Source organism: Bidens hawaiensis, unplaced genomic scaffold (genome assembly GCF_021521415.1).
Source record: "Bidens hawaiensis isolate Kalapana, Puna unplaced genomic scaffold, B.hawaiensis_p1.1 tig00002123_1, whole genome shotgun sequence".
NCBI classification, from domain to species: Eukaryota; Viridiplantae; Streptophyta; class Magnoliopsida; order Asterales; family Asteraceae; genus Bidens; species Bidens hawaiensis.
Window position 1 is genome coordinate 451,460 of NW_027491112.1, and position 21,324 is coordinate 472,783.

A 21,324-nucleotide genomic window follows, 5' to 3' on the forward strand; every position below is an offset into this window, starting at 1 on the left:
CTCTCATATAAGTTGGTGGTAGTGAGATTTGATCTCCCTACCTCTCACTTATAAAGTGAATACTCTACCATTGAGCCACAACCAACTTATGATGGTTACAGTTAGTATATATACATTTCTAAAGTTACAATTATTACTTCAAATTATTATTTATTCTTAATGGCAACATATGCATATAGAAAATCATTTGTTCTTGACAATTCATATGGTGTGCATGTGAGGCTTTTAGGTTATTGTTGCATTCCTTTAGTTATAAATAAAATCATTTTTGCAGTTAAAAAAGATATGTAGCATGTTAGATGTTGAATATTTAAGGTTTGTTTGGTACGGAGTAATAAAATTAACGAGGAAATGGAATAGATAAAGGAAATAAAATGGATTGTTACTATTCGATTGTTATGTCTGGTTAATCTATGTGAATCAAATAAGTCACTAATTTATGTTGTTTGATTGACATTAAAAGATGTAGAATGAATTACGAATGACAAAATTACGCATGCCTCGGAATTTAAAATAATAATACTAAAATAAAGATGGTAATGGTGACAACAACGCTGATGATGATGGTAGTGGCAGTGATGGTGATGCTTAAATGATGGTGGAGGTGGTGGCCAGATGGTGGTGCTTAGGTGGTGGTGTCGATAAAGTAGTGTGAAAAGAGGAATGTAATAAAAAGGCATAGGGGTGTGAAAAGAATTGTTTTGATGAAATTTGATTATTTGTGTGATCATTATTACCTCATAATGGTCCATTTCATTCCGCTTGTTTTTATGTACCAATTAACACTACCTTAGTCTATTTAACAACATCAGGAGTAATTATAGGATGACGTGTTGGTCGCTCATTAGCAAGACAAAGACTTTAAAGGATCAAAATTGAGAATTCAACCGTTCAAGTTCCACAAAATAACAAAACTTCACCGTTCAATAAAAATAATAATTATAGGATGTTTTTAACGAGTTACATTGGTGTCTTAAGTTCGCATATGTTGTCAACACCATGTGTGTTATAAAATGGACGTATCAATCTATTTAAATTCATATGTTGGCACATGTTATGTTCTTAAGCTTTCGTGCACTTTTTATGTACCAATTAACACTACCTTAGTCTATTTAACAACATAAGGAGTAATTATAGGATGACGTGTTGGTCGCTCATTAGCAAGACAAAGACTTTAAAGGATCAAAATTGAGAATTCAACCGTTCAAGTTCCACAAAACAACAAAACTTCATCGTTCAATAAAAATAATAATTATAGGATGTTTTTAACGAGTTACATTGGTGTCTAAAGTTCGCATACGTTGTCAACACCATGTGCGTTGTAAAATGGACGTATCAATCTATTTAAATTCATATGTTGGCACATGTTATGTTCTTAAGCTTTCGTGCCCTTTTTACAAAATGAGCTAGAAATTTATAATAAATAAATAATACAATATTGATTTATCATGTAAATTGGATTTTAATAGTTGAAGCTATTAACCATTTGTCAAAAAATATTCTTTAAGCAATTTAATCAATGACATTCATAACGTCGTTTTATAATAGTTTATAACTCTTTGATTGAGAATGTGAGATAAAAACAAGTTGCTAATTCATTTGGAGTGTATGAATTAAGTTCCTCCTTTATTGGATTATATATTATCTTTGTTAACAAAAAGAAACTTATGACTATTATTAGTCACACTGTTATTATCGATTACTAGAGACATAATATGATACCTTAAATTATTAAAATCAATCGTCTATATATTGAAAGGAGAGAATCGGTAATACAAAAACAGAACAAGGTTACTTAAATAATTTTACTTTAATCAAAACATAAATTACTTGAATCGAACATATTTTTGGAATTGAAAGCCAAATAAATTATAAGTAAAAAACTCAACTAGAGGCCGGGAGATACAGTGTGCAAAAACTGAGATACATGTATGAACAAAAACTACAACATCAAAACCAAATACATGTGTTTAATTTTATGTACTTGAAAATAAAAACTACAACACCAAAATCTTGAATCAAAAAGCTACAACACCAAATTCACATCCAAATAGAGTTGCACAAATCGGTTATCTGGTTAACCATTAACCGGTTAATATTCTAACCGGTTTTTTTGCGGTAAATAACCAGTTTGGCCGATTTTTCGGGTCGGGTAGTAACCGGTTTTGACCGGTTAGACCAGACCGGCTAACCAGTTAATAACCAGAAAAAACATGATTTTTAATAAAATAATAATATTAAAAGTCGGTTAACTAGTTAATAACCATTTTTGAAATCAATAATATAAATCGGTTACTAACCGACGGTTAGGATTTTGGTTAATAACAGGTTAGGATTGGACCGGTTATAAAATCAAGTACAAACCGGTTAACCGGTTTCTTTGTGCACCTCTACATCCAATCCCGTATCTTTAAATTCAAAATCATACTAAAAGTTACTGCATTTTCTTTCTCATTTCAATTAAATAATAATTTTTTATACATTTATTTTTACCGTTTATCTTTCTTCACTCACAACCACTTTTAAAATATATTAAAAAATTATATGATGTGAATAATAAATTTTCAAATATACATAAAAATCATTGTATTTCTCTTTCATTCACTCACAACACCATATATCACTCTCTACATTATAAAAACCAAAAGGTTATGGGTTCAAGTCTCATTTCAGACATGTTTAATCCTATTTTTATACAAAAAATTTTTACACAACCCAAATTATAACCAAGTAAACCTATATACAAATTTAATTATTTAAACCAACAAAATACTCATTTTTAATTAAGGCCTAAAAAAAATTTCGCCTTCAGCCCAAATTTTATTTTGCCTTCTCGAAGCCGGGCCTGAAGGAAGACCAAGATCTTTGTGATCTCCGATTCGATCATAAGTGTGTTTGGGTTTACCACTAGTGGGCTATCATGCGAGTGAATGCTCTCTCAAAACTAGAGATAACCTGAAAACATTTAAGAGCTTAGTACAATTAAATTGGATCAGCTAATGGTGTTTTTTTGCCATCGTGTAATCCCATATAACAAAATTTTTATTTGTTGGACGTTAAAGTAAAGTCAGATGAACATAAGAATTCTTGGCGCGTGTGAAACAAACACCCCAGATAAAAAGTAGGCTAAAGCATAGGGTCTCTCTACGTTTAGTTTTATGATGTAATGAAAATGAATCACCCCACACACACCTTCTTTTATTCATTTATAACCAACACCTCTTCTCTTCGCTTCACCACAACCACACATACACCGTTGACACATACTTACTCTCTCTCTAACCCTAACCTTCCGATGCAAGGCGTCCACGGCTACCGTCTCGAACTCACCACCACCACCAACTCACCTCTCGCCATCGACATCTCCGAGTCCACCGAAATGAGAATCCAACGCCTGATTACCGAGAATCCGGTCATCATATTCAGCCGCTCCGCCTGCTGTATGTGCCACGTCATGAAACGACTGCTGACCTCACTCGGCGTTCATCCTACCGTTATTGAACTGGAAGACGACGAGATCGGAGCACTGGCCGAGTCGCAGCACCAAGACGGTGGAGGCGACGGAGATACGGTGGCTCCGGCGGTGTTCGTCGGCGGCGAACGGATCGGAGGATTGGAGAGTCTCGTCGGACTTCACCTCAGTGGTCACCTGGTTCCAAAGCTTGTGGAAGTTGGTGTGCTCGTGTTGTAATCACAGGCGTAGTTTCGTAATTTTATGTTTTATATTTTTATAATAGCTGTGAACTTTTTTTAGTTTTTTTTTATTCTCATTTTCTAATTGTAAAAAAATGCAAGATTAAGTTGGATTATTATTATCTGTGGTACAATTATGTATGCAGAAAGTACATGTTATGAAAAATTGAAAAAAATGCAAGATTAAGTTGGATTAATTATTATTATTGTTCATTTGTTTTTCGTGTTAGAAATGAATCAGCGATGAAACTAAGTGTAAAGTGTAAATGCGTTACTTTTAGGTAAAGGATACTTGTGTCTAGTTGAGCAAAATAACCTTTATGAACACATGTAAAGGTCATAGTGCATAGTATTAACATTGACATATGAATAGTACGTATACACTGTTAGTAAAAACTTTAATCAACAGTGTGACGTACATTAATACATAGTACACACTCCTAGTGAAAATGGAAATAATAGTATGATATACACGTGCATCTCGTCTGAAATAGTGTCTCCATGGTCTCTTGTATGGCTGAAAGTTGTGGAGTAATGTGTGGGACGCCACCACCATCCATGTTGGTCATCACACCTAAACGCCCACCCCTCACCGCTTTCAGCGTTAAACCTTTGCAGATCCACCCCCCCCCCCCCCTCCTCTTTTACCGGCCTCATAACACCCCGTTAATCCCCTTACATGGTGTTTAGCGCCCCTTAGCTTGCAAAAGTGATGCCACATCGACGGTTTAACACTCACAAGTCACAATTGTTGGCCTTACTAATATTCTCATAGTAATTTAGGGTGTATATTTGATGTTATAATTTTCACCATGCTTTTTACCGGTCATGGACACCAAATTTTTTTGTTAATGAGATTGTTGTTCTTTTTAAACAAGTCTTGTCTATGTGTGTATGTCATAAGCTCATGTTTATACGTGTATGCAAGCGAATCGAACAAACACGAACGAATTATGTTCGTGTTTGTTCGATTAACTTTAACCAAAAAAACGATCAAACACGAACCATTAACCCAACGAGTTTTCGTGTCCTTGTTCGTTAAGAAAATGAATGTGTTCAAAAATAGTATAAACGACCGGTTCGCGAACTTAAACGAACAACCATAATTAAACATAAATAAACGAACATAACTGAGCAAACACCAATTATATGTAAACAACAAACATTCGTAAATAAACTAATTTGTAATGACAATCACAAAACTAAGATGGCATTCTAATTATGGTCCTAAAAGTTGTATGTATGTAAATTGGCGAACTTAAACAAATACAAACTAGTAAACCTAAATGAATTTAATTGAATGAATATACATGAAAGAACTAAACGAACCTTCAAGAACACAAATGATCGAAGGTGACATGTGTTTATGTTCTTTGATTAGTTTCTAAACGAATAAAAAATTGTCTTCATCTTTGTTCGTATGGTATGGTATATAAACAAAATTTCACCCTAGAAGACTTCACTAGCAGTTTACTGAAAATTTAGTTCATTTACAAACCTAACTATAAACTGGTTGTACATAACTACATAAGAATTAGAGATGTATATGTTAAGAGCTTTTATGACAAATTAAACAAGAATGATAAACTTTGATAAAAATTTAGAAAATCAAATTTCACTTTAGTCCTACAAAATATGAGCCACATTATATGTATTTTTTTACAAAAATTTCTTGTAGCATCTAAATTCCACATTTACCTTGTCTTCTCTTGCAAACATTCATTGTACTAAAACAAGCTTTGCTTTAGGCTAAATATTTTGAAGGGCTATATTTTTTCACTCTATCTCTTTGTTACACTTTTTGGTTGCTAGAATCCACGGATCGAGTATATATGAGAAACTGAAATAGAACGAAATTGATTCTCTGCACATACAACACTTCAACCAACATATGGCTTGAGAGTAAGTATTTTTTACGGAGCTCTAAGAATTAGCAATTAAAGTCTAGTATAAGATGTAGGTTTGTAAGAACTGGATGTCATTATCTGTCGAAAAGAACTGTTTATATGCCTCCTTTTATCATGCTTTCGCAAATGCAATAAATGTTGCTCATCATATTGTCTAACCGTCAGTAGCTTTAGGTATACGCCATAGCTTATCATCCAAATGTTACAACGAATGTCCGTTGATAATCGTTTTATCTGATTGTCCAACATTTATTTTGCAAGATCTTTTTCTGACAATATTTTTGCATTCAACGTCCTAACAAGTAACCTTTGTAAGTACCTTTCCCGAGAGTTCACTTGTTCTACTTTCTATAGCGTTCTTCTTTCTTAGAGTATCTTGATCTTTCTTTTAGCACCATTCCTTTCTTCTTGGAGAAATTCTCAGTTGCTGTGTGCTATCATGACGAGGTTTTGCCATAGTTTCCAAGTTTTTCTCCCTTATCTTTCTCCTTATTAGTTTACTAATTCATTTATTTCTTCAATCTAAAAAGCAGTGATTACATCAAAACATAAGACAAACGAGCAATAAGCTATAACACTACCCCTTTTGAATTGCAAAACCTAATATTATAAAAATTACATTGGTTGAACTTTGTTAACTAACTCCATAACTTTAGACGCGAGAAAACCAAATGTGTTAAAAGTAAATCCACTATGTCCGGAACCAAGAACCCGGCCCATTATGTCCGGATCCAATCCCGGATGAGAGTGATCTCATCACAATTATGAAAATTGAAAAGACACCAAGCTCTATTGATTTTTCATCCCAACTTCTTCCCATATATAATATGATTAAATGATTCTTCTTTTTAACATTATTAGATTATTAAAAGAACTTTTGATGAAATGACATGCTATAATGGTCCATTCCACTTAATCTTTATTAATTATTTATACTTTTGTTGGTATCTTGTTAATTGTTTGTTTTATATTCTACATATTCACTTTTTCGTATTGCCTTAATCGTCAGTCATATAATTCTCATCTCCTAAAACGGTAAGAATAACAATACTTAAACATCATTTGAATCTCGTTACTAAGATTCGTTAATAGCTAGCTACCAATAACACAAATAAAATATATTATATACTATGATGATGGTATGCTAGTTATATTAAACCAAGTAAATAAATTTACAAGATGGACGAGCTCAGTATCATATCGGTATCGATTATGATTTTCTTAATAACATTGATACCAGTAGTGGAACTCGGTATGGTACAAGTATTGTAGGCACAATTTTAGTAAATACAAACAACAAACCATGCCGTACTGATCCCGAAACATCAAATAATTGGTACGAAACAATATCGACGATACCCGTTTTGGTACCGGGTAAAACGGACATTTCGATACCTAGACCGTTGCCAATACCAAGAAAATTGGAATTGGTACAATTGGTACCAAGTTTTTGAAAACTTCGGGATTTGGAAATTCATGATTATCACTGGTTGGTATATGTTTTATTTTCTTCTCTTTTCTTTTGACATCTCTTCTTCTTTAATTTTCTTTTGTTCAAAATCTATTAATTTAGAAAAATATAAATTTATTTTATTTTATTCTTCATTTTCTCTCCTCTTTTCTTCTTTTCTTTTATTTAATAAAACTCAAAAACGCCCGTTTTAGGGTATGTTTGGCAAAAGTAGCTGGTAGCTGGAAGCTGGTGGCTGGAAGCTGTAGTTGGTAGCTGTTAGCTGTAGTTTTTTAGATATATGTAGATGTTTGACAGAGTAACTGAAGCTTTTAATAAAACGTATAAAATTACTAAAATGGGTATAAATAAAATCAATAATAGTAAATATATTTATTTTGAAATGTTATTTAAGTAAATTATCATACTAAAAGCTTGTAGCTCTTTCTAAACGCTACTAGTAAAAGCTTTAAGTTTTTTCTCCTGACCTAAAAGCTTCAAGCTCCTTTAATCAAACAGAGCTCTTAATTGAGTAGTAGCTTTTTCTTAAAAGCTTGTAGCTTCTAAAAGCTCCTAAAAGCTTCACGCCAAACATAAACTTTTCTTTATAAAATGAATCTCGAAAACACAACCAATTTTTGCAATCCTTTACTTTTCTTCCCATACCTCTTTTAAATGAAACCCATAACACAAAAAGAAATAAAATATGGTATTATTATTTATTAAAAAACATAAATAGTTTTTCAATTTAAAAAGATAAAAGATATATATAATAACATATTAATAAAATATATTATTTATCAAAAAACATAAATAATATTTTAAGTTTTTAATTCAAAAACATAGGGTATGTTTGGCAAAACTAGCTGGTAGCTGTAGCTGTAAGCTGTTGGCTGGTAGCTGGAAGCTGGTGACTGTAAGCTGTAGCTCTTTAGATATATTTAGATGTTTGGCAGAGTAGCTGGAACTTTTAATAAAACGTATAAAATTACTAAAATGGGCATAACTAAAATCAATAATAGTAAATGTATTTATTTTAGAAGGTTATTTAAGTAAATTATCATACAAAAAGCTTGTAGCTCTTTCTAAACGCTACTAGTAGAAGCTTTAAGTTTTAAGTTTTTTCTCATGACCTAAAAGCTTCAAGCTACTTGAACCAAACAGAACTTTTAATTGAGTAGTAGTTTTTTCTAAAAGCCTGAAGTTTGTAGCTTCTAAAAGCTCCTAAAAGTTTCATGTCAAACATAAACTTTTCTTTATAAAATGAATCTCGAAAACACAACCAATTTTTGCGATGCATTCTTTTTCTTCCAATACCTCTTTTAAATGAAACCCATAACATAAAAAGAAATAAAATATGGTATTATTATTTATTAAAAAACATAAATAGTTTTTCAATTTAAAAGATAAAAGATATATATATATATATTAATAAAATATATTATTATCAAAAAACATAAATAATATTTTAAGTATTTAACTCGAAAACATAACCTTCATCCACCACCAACAATCAAAATAAAGTTTGCACTGCATCTCCACTTCCACCGCCCCAATTGCCCCAATGAACTTCTTCCAATCCGTCTTCTCCGACGACCCACAACCTTCTTCCCGCCCCGAATCCGAACCCGATCCAATTCCAGATCCGGATCCTCAAAACCCTAACCCAACCATCCCATCCATCACATCCGCATGGAACTTCGGTTCCACCTTAATGAAAACCCTAGCCTCCAAATCCGAATCCGTCATTGAAACCTACCGCCGTGATCTCGAGGAGTTCAGCTCCGGCATCAAGAAGGAAACCGCCGTCATCCTCGACGCCGTTAAGGACCTCCCGACTTCGCTCGAAGCCGGCACCGGCTTGGCTCAGGAGTCGCTCGAGTCGGTTGGTCAAGCCATCGATGATATCGGCTCAACCGTTACTGATATCATTGCCAGTAGTAAGGACTCTGTCCTATCAATCGATCATGATAATAATAATAATTATAATAATAATAATAATAATAATAATAATAATGTAATGGATGATGTTGTTAGTAATAGTATTAATAAGCCTTATAGTAGACTTGATGCACAAATTAGAATGGTTCAGAGTGATATGCATACGTATTTGAAGGATCCGGAGGATGTGGAGTACGATGAGTGGAAGTTAGGGTTTCGGTTTGACGAGAAATTGGGGGAGATTGATGAGGTGATGAGTGAGAAGGATGGGGTGGTTGCGGAGATATATCGAGAGATTGTGCCGGCTAGAGTTGACGAGAGTTTGTTTTGGGTAAGGTATTTTTATAGGGTTTATAAGATTAAGATGGCGGAGGAGGCGAGGGTTAAGCTTGTGAAGAGAGCGATTTCGGGTGACGAGGATGAGGAGTTGAGTTGGGATGTGGATGAAGATGAGTATGAAGAGAATGCGGTGTCGGGTTTGAAAGGTGAAGTGAAGGAATCTGTTTTGGAAGATAAGAGTTTGGAGAAGAAAGATGTTGATTCTCGAACAGAAAATGAGAAGCTGAATGAAGCTGAAGTTAAATCGGATTTGAAAACGGATAAAGATAGTGATATTACGGTTATTTCTACTCAACCGTCGCCTGAGGTAGACGGGTGGGATGAGATTGAAGATATTGGAAGTAGTGATGAGAATAAGGATAAGGATAAGGCGAAGGTGGTCGCTCGTGGCAGCCATGGAAGTGCTGATAGAGCGGAGTTGCAGAAACAGTTGAAACGGTTGAGTGTTGCTGAGGAAGAAGAGGATCTTACGTGGGATATTGAAGATGATGAGGATTGAGGAGACGGTTAATCTTGAAGTTACGAAAGTGTTCTGTTTGTTGATTATTTGGTAAGTAATTTGACGTGTTCTTTAGTTTCCGACTTTCGATACATGCATGTTACTGGATGCTTCTTGTATATATAATGTGACTATCTTTTAAAAAACAAGTTGAAATATACCTTCGTCGTACTTTTAGATAATATGCTAGTTTAGTAGTTTCTTGCAGCTAAACTTTGGTTCTTTTGCATAACACAGGTAAACTTCTTATAAAGTTATAATATGTCATAAAACCACCTCTGTCATGTATCTGCATTTTTAGTTTTCGTATATTCATCTTGGGAATCAAGATTCTACACAGAAATTTATATTGGATCTGGCAAGTTTCATAATGAATTTCGTTTAATCTGCTTGTTATCAACAACCTAGGATAATTAGGCTGCAGTAAGAAAGTGTGACGTGTGTAGTATAAGGTGCGTTTGGTTTTCACTTTTCACACATTCACGATATCCTTCTTCCACTCGCTTTATTGTAAAATGTTAACGCTGTTTTAACATTTATTACAAAGAAACTACCACGTGGAGCAATAGAAGGATGCATTTTTTATATATATAGGCAACTCCCAAGTGATTTGAACTTGGTACAATTGAATATTGATTAAAGTAGCCATGGTTGTACTTGTACGTACCTAGGAAGGTGATCCGACCCGTATAGGTGGGGTCGTGGGGAGGTTCGAGGTGCACCCAATATTAGTGTATATATGCGTTTCAGTTTAGTTAGTTGCCGACAGTTGGCTATGGCCATTATCGATTTTTAGTTAGCTGCCTGCATTTCTGTTTTATTCTTTTTCACGTCTCTTCATCTATACAGGGAGAGATTATGTACTTGTATCATCAAAACATTACATTACATTGTGCTAGATCACGTACCTTTGATATGGTGAGTTAGTGACTTGATGTTATAAATAATTATGGTTGGATAAATGTAAGGGCATCCCAAGTTGGGGTTTTGTTGTGAATTTGAAGTGTAAACAGATTAGGTTAATATGTTAGAATCAGAGATGATGCATTTGGAGTTAAATAAATATAAGTGGTGATTTTTTAGCAAGAAATATGGTTGTGAATAAAGTAAACAAGTTAATATCTTAGAATCAGAGATGATGAGTTCGGTGTTGGATAAATATTAACAGCATTTTTTAGCAAGAATTGTGATGGTGATTGTGTTTCATGGTGATTCACAGCGACGATCCTTTGAGGTTTGCTTTCTGCAGTGTCATTGGTGTATGAAATTATGTTTGGTGTCATTTTATCAATCTGTATATGAGAAGGAGAATGTATTAAAAGCTTCTTTTCCACTTAATAAACCTTCTGTTATCTGCATTTGTCTTCCGAAATTGTGCAATATAGCATCTTTCTATTTGAAATCACCGGTTAAATGACGTTTGTTGCAAAACCCTGCAGTAGAATTGATCGTTAATGGATTGATTTTGGTTATGCTTTATCTCAAGCGGGTCAAAAGGGTGGTACAGGCTGAAAGTCTGGATTAAAAGCTGAAAAGGGATAAATGCTTATTGAAATTGATTTTTAATCGAAACCAAACTGTGTTGAATTCAGTTTGGTTAAACAATTGCGAATTCAGTTTCGGTAATAATGGTAAGGGACAAAATTTTCAAATCCGAATAAATCGGTTTGAAATACCCGAATTATCTATATCTGAACCGATGGTTAGACCTATAAAAGCATACCATTTTCTAACACGGCTCTCTGTTTAGCCAGACCGGTTTTTAAAATCACAGTTCAAAACAGAAGAACTCATTGCTCAATTCATTTTGGAGTTGTCCAAACCAAAGACTAAACACATTGACATTTACTTCTAGCTACTTGCTAGCCTTGCTTGTGTTTAATCTAAGTAAATCAAGCCTAACCCTCGAGCTTAAACGTATGTTTTGAAAACATAAATCTATAACAATTTCAACCGATCATTAGTCTTCACTCACCCCCACAACCACCACCACACACACTTCCACCGCCATCACAATAACCAAAATATTCGACTACATAAACATCATGTTCTTGAGCTTTATCTTTCTCCTTCCGACTCTGCTTATTTTGGTTATCTTTCTCGACTTGATTGCTTTGGCCTTCTACCGACTCCTTGTCACCATGTTTATCTTTCTCATTAGATAGATGAACGTTTGGATTTTTATGATTATTCTTCAACAAGAGTTGATGAATATCAAAAGACTCATCTTCTTGTTTGTGATGGCATACAATAACTGTAACGATGGCCACCAAAATGAATATCCCAAGCACTATAAAAGCAATAGCCAAACCTGCAGGCATGATTAGTTAACTATCAGTAGCCTTTAACCATGTCTTACTTGCAGTATTCCTAGATGTCCTTATTTATAGTGTACGTTTTATCCACATAGGTTAGATCGTAAGAATATTTTTTTAATAATTAGTAATCTCCGAAAACATTCTCTCCACATCGTTCACAAACACGACATCGATAAATACAAAGAATCAGTCTATACATACTATATTATTCTTTTAACTATTATTGTCTGGATAATTTCTAAAATATGTTGGTGCACGTTACTATCATTATTAATTTGGGATATCCGAAGAAAATATGATTTTATAGACAGCCTCAATCAAGAACTTGTTTGCCCATGTCTTTTGTGTAGCATCCCAAACCGATTATGTACAAGAATCCATAACCAAACGCCAATACACAAGGAGGGACGGGATGTTTTTGAACACCTCTTGAACCTATGAAGAGGATTAATTGGATGTAGCCACCTCATCCCAACCCGTGTGAGCCCAAAGGAACCAATCCCTTTGGTGGTGTTCAGCTCCACCATTTGGACCCCCCATGCTTCCCAAGAAAACCAATCCCTTTTCTTCTCCGTATTTCCTCTCATCCAGTGCGGGTTTGTGAACCTGGAAATGATCCCAAAATCTCATCTAGCATGAAGGAGGCAGTTGCGGTGGTGTTCCCGCCCAACCCATTCAACCCTAAACGGCCGTAAATCAAAGAAATTGTAAAACTTTTATTACAGTGATATGTATAAAGGTTGTTCCAATCTCTCAAACGCTATTATGATCCATGCTCCAGACGTACACTACAAGACGACGGCATATTTCATCGAAAACATTAATTTGTCAAGGTTTATTATTGACGGATGCCATCAAATCTCCTTTAATCAAATTGTTTCCAAAAGAATTATGTTGGTAGTGATGTAATTGGAAGCTATGATGATTTTGTTTTATCTTTTCATTTGAAATCACTAATTAAACGACGTTTGTTGCAAAACCCGTCCCAGCGGTGGAATTGATCATTAAGATTGATTTTGGTTATCCTTTATCTCAAACGGGTCAAAAGGGAGATGTTGATTGAAAGTCTCGTTTAAAAGCTGAATAGGGACACATGCACATTGAATTCGGTTTGGTTAAACAATTACGTACAAATTCGATTTCGCTTTGGATAGTGGTTAGGGATAATTATCTAGTGATCATTAGTGGTAGTAGCCAAATTCGTGATGGGTGGTCTCCCAAAGAATTAAATCATGCAAAACTTGTAACTGGATCTCTACATAAATCACTAATGCAATTACAATCTAATGAAGACACAATTACACATATGGTGCTGAGATTTGAATAAATTAACACCTTTGGGTACTAAGGTTTTAAAGTAACAAGTTTGACCAAACTTGTTACTTTAAAACCTTAGCACCAAAAGATGTTACTTGTTACTTTACTCAAATCTCATTGTGTCTTTAATGAATTAAACTTTGGGAAGATTAAATCATGCTAAACTAGTAAACTTGATTGTGCAATAGTACTAGAACCGTGGAACGTGTCCTTGAATATCAATCACCACCACAGCCACCGCCACACCCGCTTCCACCACCATCACATAAACCAAAACAAACGACTACATCCACTTCATGTTCTCGAGTATTATCTTTCTCCTTCTGATTTTGCTTCTTTCGGCCATCTTTCTCGTCTTGATTGCTTTGACCTGGTTTAACTTTCTCAGACTCCTCTACTTGTTCGCCACCGCAAGCATGAAATGCAACAATGCCAACCAAAATGAATGTCCCAATCACTGCAACAGCAATAGCCAAATATGCAGACATGACAAGTTGATACTAATATCAGTTGCCTTTAATGTATATGTTTTCCTTGTAGTCCTCGGCGTCCTTATTTATAGTGTACGTTTGAACCGCGTATGTTTGATCACAATAATATTTTTCTTAAGAGTGAGTAACCTTCGCAAACATTCCCTCAACATCCATAAAAAACACGGCATCAGCAAAATACAAAAAAACAGTCTATAGTAATATTACTATATAGTATATATTATACAAGAATTTGGGATATTCGAAGAGCATGTTTGACTAATATATACAGTTATTTCATGTAAACAGTTACAAAAAATTAAAGAAACTATAGTATAGAATAGCTTTCGTTACATTTATTTGTTTGCATAGCTGTTTAAAAACTCTCGAGCAACATTATATAAATTCATGTTGTCTCCAACTAACTAACGCAATAAATTTCCATAAATGATTACCAATTTGTGTTTATAACATTTCCTACGGATTTATGTGGAAAATTATGTCGATATTGTACTCTATAAATACCAGTCTTAGTTTGTTTCAAATCCTTTACCGTTTGAAGGAAATCCAATATTTATAATCAGAGGTAAGGAGTGTCGTGGGAAGCTAATTAGCCACATGTATATCCGGTTTGTTCCTTTTGTAGCCGTCATAGTGGAGATCGTGGCTTCTGTTTTGCATGGGGCCCGCTGCCGGTACTAAAGTCTCCTTTGTGCCGTGGTAATACAACATATCACTTTTTTGTGGGAAAACAAATTTTTGTCTTTGGAGTGTCATCGTTTTATATTAAAAACATTATTATTCATTATCTTGTCATAATACAAACACGCACCAGTTATTTGTATGAAACAAGATTATGTCAAAAACTACTATTTAAATTCCTGGTTAAGAACCGACAAGATCATTTTTAGGTGGTTCAACCTATGAAAATATACATTTCTCTAACTCGCCGGTTCCTTTCTCAAAATCAAGTTCAAAACCGAAGAATTCATTGCTCAATTATTTTCGAAGTTGCCCAAACATTGGCTCATTTACTTAAAGTTGCGTAGGTGGATATTATGCTAGTACTAAAGATGTTTGTACTCTTTCTATAAATTTCGGTAGGGCCATTTGCTTCTAGCGTCCTACTAGTTACTTCATGTGTTTAATCAGCCTAAAACATGAGATCAAATGTATGATTAGAAAACATAAATCTATAATAATTTCTGATAGATCACTAGTAACAGTAACTAGATTCGAGATTGGCCGTCCCAAAGAATTCAGAGAAGGGAAGATTAAATCATGCGGAACTTAATGAATTAAATTTAAAGAATTCAGAGTATCCAGATTCCAACTTGAATGCAATTATTAAACTTAATTAAGGGAATATTAAATCAATATGCTACACTTGATCATGAAGTAATTAGCCTTCAACCACCACCGCCACACCCGCTTCCACAACCATCAGCACATAAATCAATCCAAATGGCTACATCGGCTTCATGTTCTCGAGCATTATCTTTCTCCTTCTGACTTTGCTTCTTTTGATCATCTTTCTCGTCTTGACTGCTTTGACCTTCCGGTGTCTCCTCATCACCCGGCTTAACTTTCTTAGACTTATCTTCTTGTTCGTTGTAGTATGCTTTAACTACAGCAATGGCAGCCATAATGAACATGCCAATCACTATAAAAGCAACAACCAAACCTGCAGTCATGTTCATCATGTCAGCTATCAGTAGCCTTTAATATATGTCTTTCTTGTAGTCCTCGGTGTCTTTATTTATAGTGTACGTTTGATCCGCATATGTTTGATCGTACGAATATTTCTCTTAGTATTTCTTAATGTCCGCGAACATTCCCTCCACGTTCATCAGAAAAACGGCATCAAAAAAATACAAAAAATCAGTCTATAATATTAATATATTATAGATTAATCTCTTAAACTATTATGGTCCGGATGAATTTCTGTAATATGTTTGTGCACGTTACTATCATTGGGATATTTCAAGAAAAAGTTCATTTTAGAGAGCTTGTCGGTAACCAAACGTCATTACATAGGTTACAATAAGTTGAAGAAATTATAAATCACTTTTATTACATTTTTTGTTGGCTCAATTGTTGTTTGGCCCAAGTGTAAAACCCGACCCAAGAATTAAAAGGGGTAATTAGGTTTCTTGTTAGCTAAGTTGAGTTAACATTATAAATTGACAACCAAGTTAGGGATTATTTTAAAGTTGGTGCAACCGAGTTAGGGCTCATCAAAAGTCAAACCGAGTTAGGGTCTGAGAGTTTGTAATTTAGTTATATTTTCTGATTAATATAAACGAGAATTTTTCGTTTAATTCGTGTTTGATTATTGATCCAGGACTTGATTTTTTTTTTGTATCAAGGTTTGTTTCAATCTCTCGAGCACTATTATATGATCCCTCCTCTTGACACTACAAGAAAAATGGGGTTTCACCAACGAATCCCGTTAATGTCCCTTTTAATTAAATTCACTTTAAAAACTTTATGTTGCCGTCGCTCATCTGTCGTGGAAGCTATGACAAGTTACTACCGGTCGGTGTTAATAGACGAATAACTGTCGCCGTCAGATTTTCCCAAGTTTGGTTCATGTTTAGTTGTCTGTCGTGGTTTCTGACAGAATATGCGTCGAAAAATGCCAATGTTTGTTTGTTTCTATAAACCACAAATTGGAGAAAAAGACAACTATTAGTTTTATATAAATTGCCAAATGTTGTATCCGTCAGAAACCTAAAATCCGTAAAGGGCAAACTCTCGGTATTTCAAAATATGGAAGATTGTTATTTGGGCGTGGAATGTACATAATCTGTCAAGGACACGTAAGCGAGCTAATGTTTAAGATCATTGTTAGCGAGTTAGTTAGAATTGACGGTGTCAAATTTAAACTGTTTGTCATTTGTGCCTAATCTCACAATGAAATGTCAAATTAGGCTGGAATTGATCGAGTCAGGCCCTATCTATCACCTCGACCTAGTAGAGTTTGTGGGCACATTTATGTATTTGATATGATCCTAATATGCTTGGCTTCTTGATTAAGATACAAGAGACTTTGCTTGCAAGTCAAGTTAACAATTAAATTTATCTTTTATTATTTTGCTAATTGTTCTCGTATTAGTTTCCTATTATTATGTTTAGTTTTTCTGTAAATTATTGTAATCTTCATTTGAGAAAAGTAATAAGAAATATAACTAGAAAATTGTTCCAACTTCGATTTCTCTTCTCTCTTCCTTTTGGAGCTTAACCCCCTCTACGGGTCTATAGGGAGATTGCCATGTCGGATCGGTCTATATAAGTATTACAGTAACTAGCATTTCCAACTCCAAATTATAATAATTAATTATGTAATGTGATTTATCTGTAACTAATGTTGCTAGCTTGTTGATCCGAAAGAGTCAGAATCAAAATTAAGTGTGTTTACTATGAGCAATCATTGGCTGTAGGAGTAGTGTCCATGAGCTGAAAGCTGAAATATGACATAATTCTTTGCAAATGTAATGTGATTTATTTGTAACACTTTGAAATGAAGTGTAATTTGATATATAAAGTTGTTATATACATACATGATGCAACGGCTAATAGTGTGGTTCTATTTTAATGAGTTCGTGTCACATATGCATACCCATACGCATATCACATGTCACATAGACACATACATCTATATACACTTACATACACACACATACACTAATACAAACACACATTAACAGCTATACACGTACACATATCACATGTACACATACATTCGTATGCGCTTACACACAGTGGCGGATCTAGAAGAAAAATTTAAGGGTATCCCAATTTTTTTTTACCATACATCCACAAAATGTAAATGAAAAAAAAAACGATAAATAAACAAAGTTAAACAACTACATGATAAATTTCTCCTTTTGGCTTTTTAAAGAGTCGAGTCATTACACCAATCTATTAATTTATCATATGTTTCTTTTTCGACTGCACAAACTAGAGTATTATTCATATAATCATCACTCATTCAATTGCTTAATCTGTCTTATAAAACATTTCCCAACATCGAATCAAACCCATTCTGTCTTAAATCATTCGATGTTTGTTTTATTCTGTTTATCATCTTAGCCGCTTTTAACTAGTCTTGATTTTTTAAGATGTTTTGAGAGAGCATTTGTGTGTCCTAAAACATTTTCTATCAAGTGTATATAAAATACAAATTCAAGTTAGAATAAAATAGAAAATTTTATCTATTTTTTTTAAGTTTTGAATTTACTTGGTAACCAAATGCTGAAAGTGTAACAGTATACTAGATCAAGAACTTCAAAGTCTTTGTCTTATAAACCCTGTTATTGACTAATTTTATTTTATTAGTTAATCGATTTCTTATCGATTTTATTTACATATTTTTTGATTTATTGTATGTTAATATCGCTTGCATATAAATTTTGGACTTTAAAACAACAAGTTCTTAAATTATATATCTATAACAAAATGCCATTACAAATACAACATATACAGCAGCTTAAATTTACAGTTGAATCGATAGGTTGTCAAAGAAAGTATAATTAACATATCAGTGATACTTAAAACTTCTTGCAAACACCAAAGATGACAAGTAGAAGATACGCTATGGATCCAATGAACGACAACACCATTGCCACCGCCACCTGGTCGCAAAATTTATCAAACACGTTACATACTTTTGGCCACCGTACATGTGAGTTGCCGGTGTAACCAATAACACCAACACCACCGCTGGCACCTGTAAAGAATATCAACCTCAATAATGAGGGATTGTATATTGATGACTATATATAATACAAGAATGCATAAAACTCTCCTATGATTGAGGGAGAGTTGACAAAGTAAATAAGTAAAACAATAATTTACAAATATAAAATATCTCTTCCCAATTATACTCTAATACCCCCCTTCAATCGAAAAGGTGGTGGACCAAGCCGAAGCATAGTACGAAAAGCCTCAAAGGGAGCACGCGGAAGACTTTTTGTGAAGATGTCAGCCACCTGGAGATTGGTAGGCACAAAACGAGTGTAGAGTTTACCCGAAGTAACCAATTCTTGAACAAAGTGATAATCGAGATCAATATGTTTGGCCCGCTTGTGTGAAACAGGATTCTGAGACATGAAAATAGCACTTTTATTGTCACATAAAAGTGTAGGCCGGTCTAGGGGTAGAGCATTAAGTTCCTTCAGTAAGTGAGTGATCCAAACAAGTTCCGCCGTCGTGTTTGCCATAGCACGATACTCCGATTCACAACTTGATCTAGAAACAGTGGGTTGTTTCTTCGCACTCCAAGATACTAGATTACCTCCCAGAAATATAGAGTATCCATAGGTTGACCGACGTGTGTCAATACAACGCGCCCAATCAGTGTCGGAGTAACCAACCAGCGAGGATTTAATCGGTTTACTAAAAGTAAGACCAAACGAGAGAGTACCTTTGACATAACGGAGTATTCGCTTTACTGCTTTGAAATGATCAATGGTTGGAGCATGTAAAAACTGGGAGACTTGATTAACCGCATAAGATAGATCAGGTCTCGTGATAGTCAAGTACTGGAGAGCTCCCACCATTGACCGATAGAGAGTTGGATCATCAAACTGTTCACCGTCCGATGTAAATGATTCCAATGGCGCAAGAGGAGTAGCAATCGGCTTAGAGTCAATCAACTCAGCACGTTTCAAAATGTCCATTGCATATTTCGTTGGGAAATTTGGAATCAACAAACCCCGGAGGCTGCTCCATAAATACGGTCTCGTTTAGGCTGCCGTTTAAAAACGCATTTTTTACATCAAGCTGGTGTAACTGCCAATCATTTAAAACGGCTAGAGATAAGACAATGCGAACGGTGGAAGCTTTGACAACGGGACTGAATGTGTACGAGAAATCAAGTCCCGGAATCTGGGTAAAACCTTGAGCGACCAATCGTGCTTTGTATCGTTCAACTGAGCCATCTGAATGATTCTTGATACGATAAACCCATTTTGAACCTACCACATTTGTAGACAAGGGACGAGGGACCAATGCCCATGTTTCATTTTGATGCAATGCCATTAGCTCTTCATTCATGGCGTGCAGCCATTTCGGGTCTTTCATCGCGGTCTTGTAGCCACGTGGTTCTGTCAAGGCTGTTAATGCAATATGTAGGGGGTATATATAATACAAGAATACATAAAACTCTCCTATGATTGAGGGAGAGTTGACAAAGTAAATAAGTAAAACAATAATTTACAAATATAAAATATCTCTTCCCAATTATACTCTAATAGCACCAATGGCCGAAAAGAGGAGCGCCACCATTACTAGATCTAAAATGGTTACCATCACTAATACGTTATCTTTCGACCTTTTGTTGCCAATGTAAGGATCAAAGAGACCGTCGAATAAGTACATGCTATTGCATTTATGATCACAAAGTACCTATAGCATCAAAAAATTGAATGAAACTAGGTAAAACTAAAGATAATTCACCATTAAGTTCATAGAAATAATTCATAGTAAAAAAAACAATAATATTGAATAATATTTTTTTTTATTGAATAACTGAAAACCGGACGTTGTGTTTGGACCAGACGTTGTGTTTGGATAATGAGATTACCATGAAAAAGATGATGATAAAGCTAACCAACGAATGATATTGATAATATATTATTATCTATCCTTACATTCATACTATAAATAGAATAATAACCGACAAACAAATTCAAAGATAAATAATATAAATAATGGTTAAGTATAGTAGATGATAAACTTGGTTAAAGGAGTACATACACAAAAGCAGACATGTGAAGCCATTTTGCAGTGACTGGCAACTTAACTGGTGGCATAGAAGGGGTGATTGTCATGGTTATGGTCGTTGTTTGCTTATTTACTCCGAGAACAACAGCTGCCGCTAGAGTTAGCAGTAACGCTGAAAACCTCACAGCCAGATCCGTACGCCTCAGCCTTCCTCCTGCGATTGCCACCTCGCTGATCATGATCCCCTCTTTATGCTGCATCTCCATATTTTTAAATCTAGTAATTGAAGTGAAAACGTGAGTAATTTAAGGTCCACATATGCATGTTTATATAAGGGATCCTAAGTGTCAAAACAAAATACAGTTCTAATATTTTAGTTTCTAATTCAAATATTTTTTTGTTTAATATCTTATATCGGATATAATGAAACCAGAATATGGTATTCACGTGTACTTGTTATTAAATGAAGAGTATTTTGTAACATGTTTATTAATTTAGTTGTTCTAAACAATTTAAAGTTGCAGTATTCTGATGCTTAGAGAGATACCATTTTAGAACTTTAGTGAGAAGATATGATTTCTTGTTTCCCTTTTTTTAATTCCACATTTTGTTTGGAATGTTCGAGATATAACGATTTTAAAAAAAAGATCTTATTTTTTTA

The 21,324-nt window shown here is 34.4% G+C and overlaps 1 protein-coding gene and 2 pseudogenes across 2 annotated transcripts; 2 read left to right on the forward strand and 1 right to left on the reverse strand.

Moving 5' to 3' along the window:
* The first annotated feature begins 3,295 nt into the window (after nucleotides 1-3,295).
* Nucleotides 3,296-3,691, forward strand: LOC143605982 (glutaredoxin-C6 pseudogene; annotated as a pseudogene).
* Nucleotides 3,692-8,554: 4,863 nt separating this feature from the next.
* On the forward strand, nucleotides 8,555-9,987 carry LOC143606644 (uncharacterized). The gene has a single exon (XM_077082346.1). The coding sequence runs from the start codon at nucleotides 8,615-8,617 to the stop codon at nucleotides 9,827-9,829; it is 1,215 nt and encodes a 404-aa protein (XP_076938461.1). The 5' UTR covers nucleotides 8,555-8,614; the 3' UTR covers nucleotides 9,830-9,987.
* An 8,447-nt stretch (nucleotides 9,988-18,434) lies between these two features.
* On the reverse strand, nucleotides 18,435-21,015 carry LOC143605087 (CASP-like protein 1E2; annotated as a pseudogene). Its single transcript, XR_013148436.1, has 3 exons — nucleotides 20,697-21,015; nucleotides 20,198-20,345; nucleotides 18,435-18,666 (listed from the first exon to the last, which is right to left on the reverse strand). The product of XR_013148436.1 is annotated as a CASP-like protein 1E2 (transcript).
* Between the last annotated feature and the right edge of the window lie 309 nt (nucleotides 21,016-21,324).

Coding starts and splice junctions, on each gene's coding strand:
- LOC143606644 (XM_077082346.1), top strand. CDS start 8,615: ATGAACTTCTTCCAATCCGTCTTCTCCGACGACCCACAACCTTCTTCC.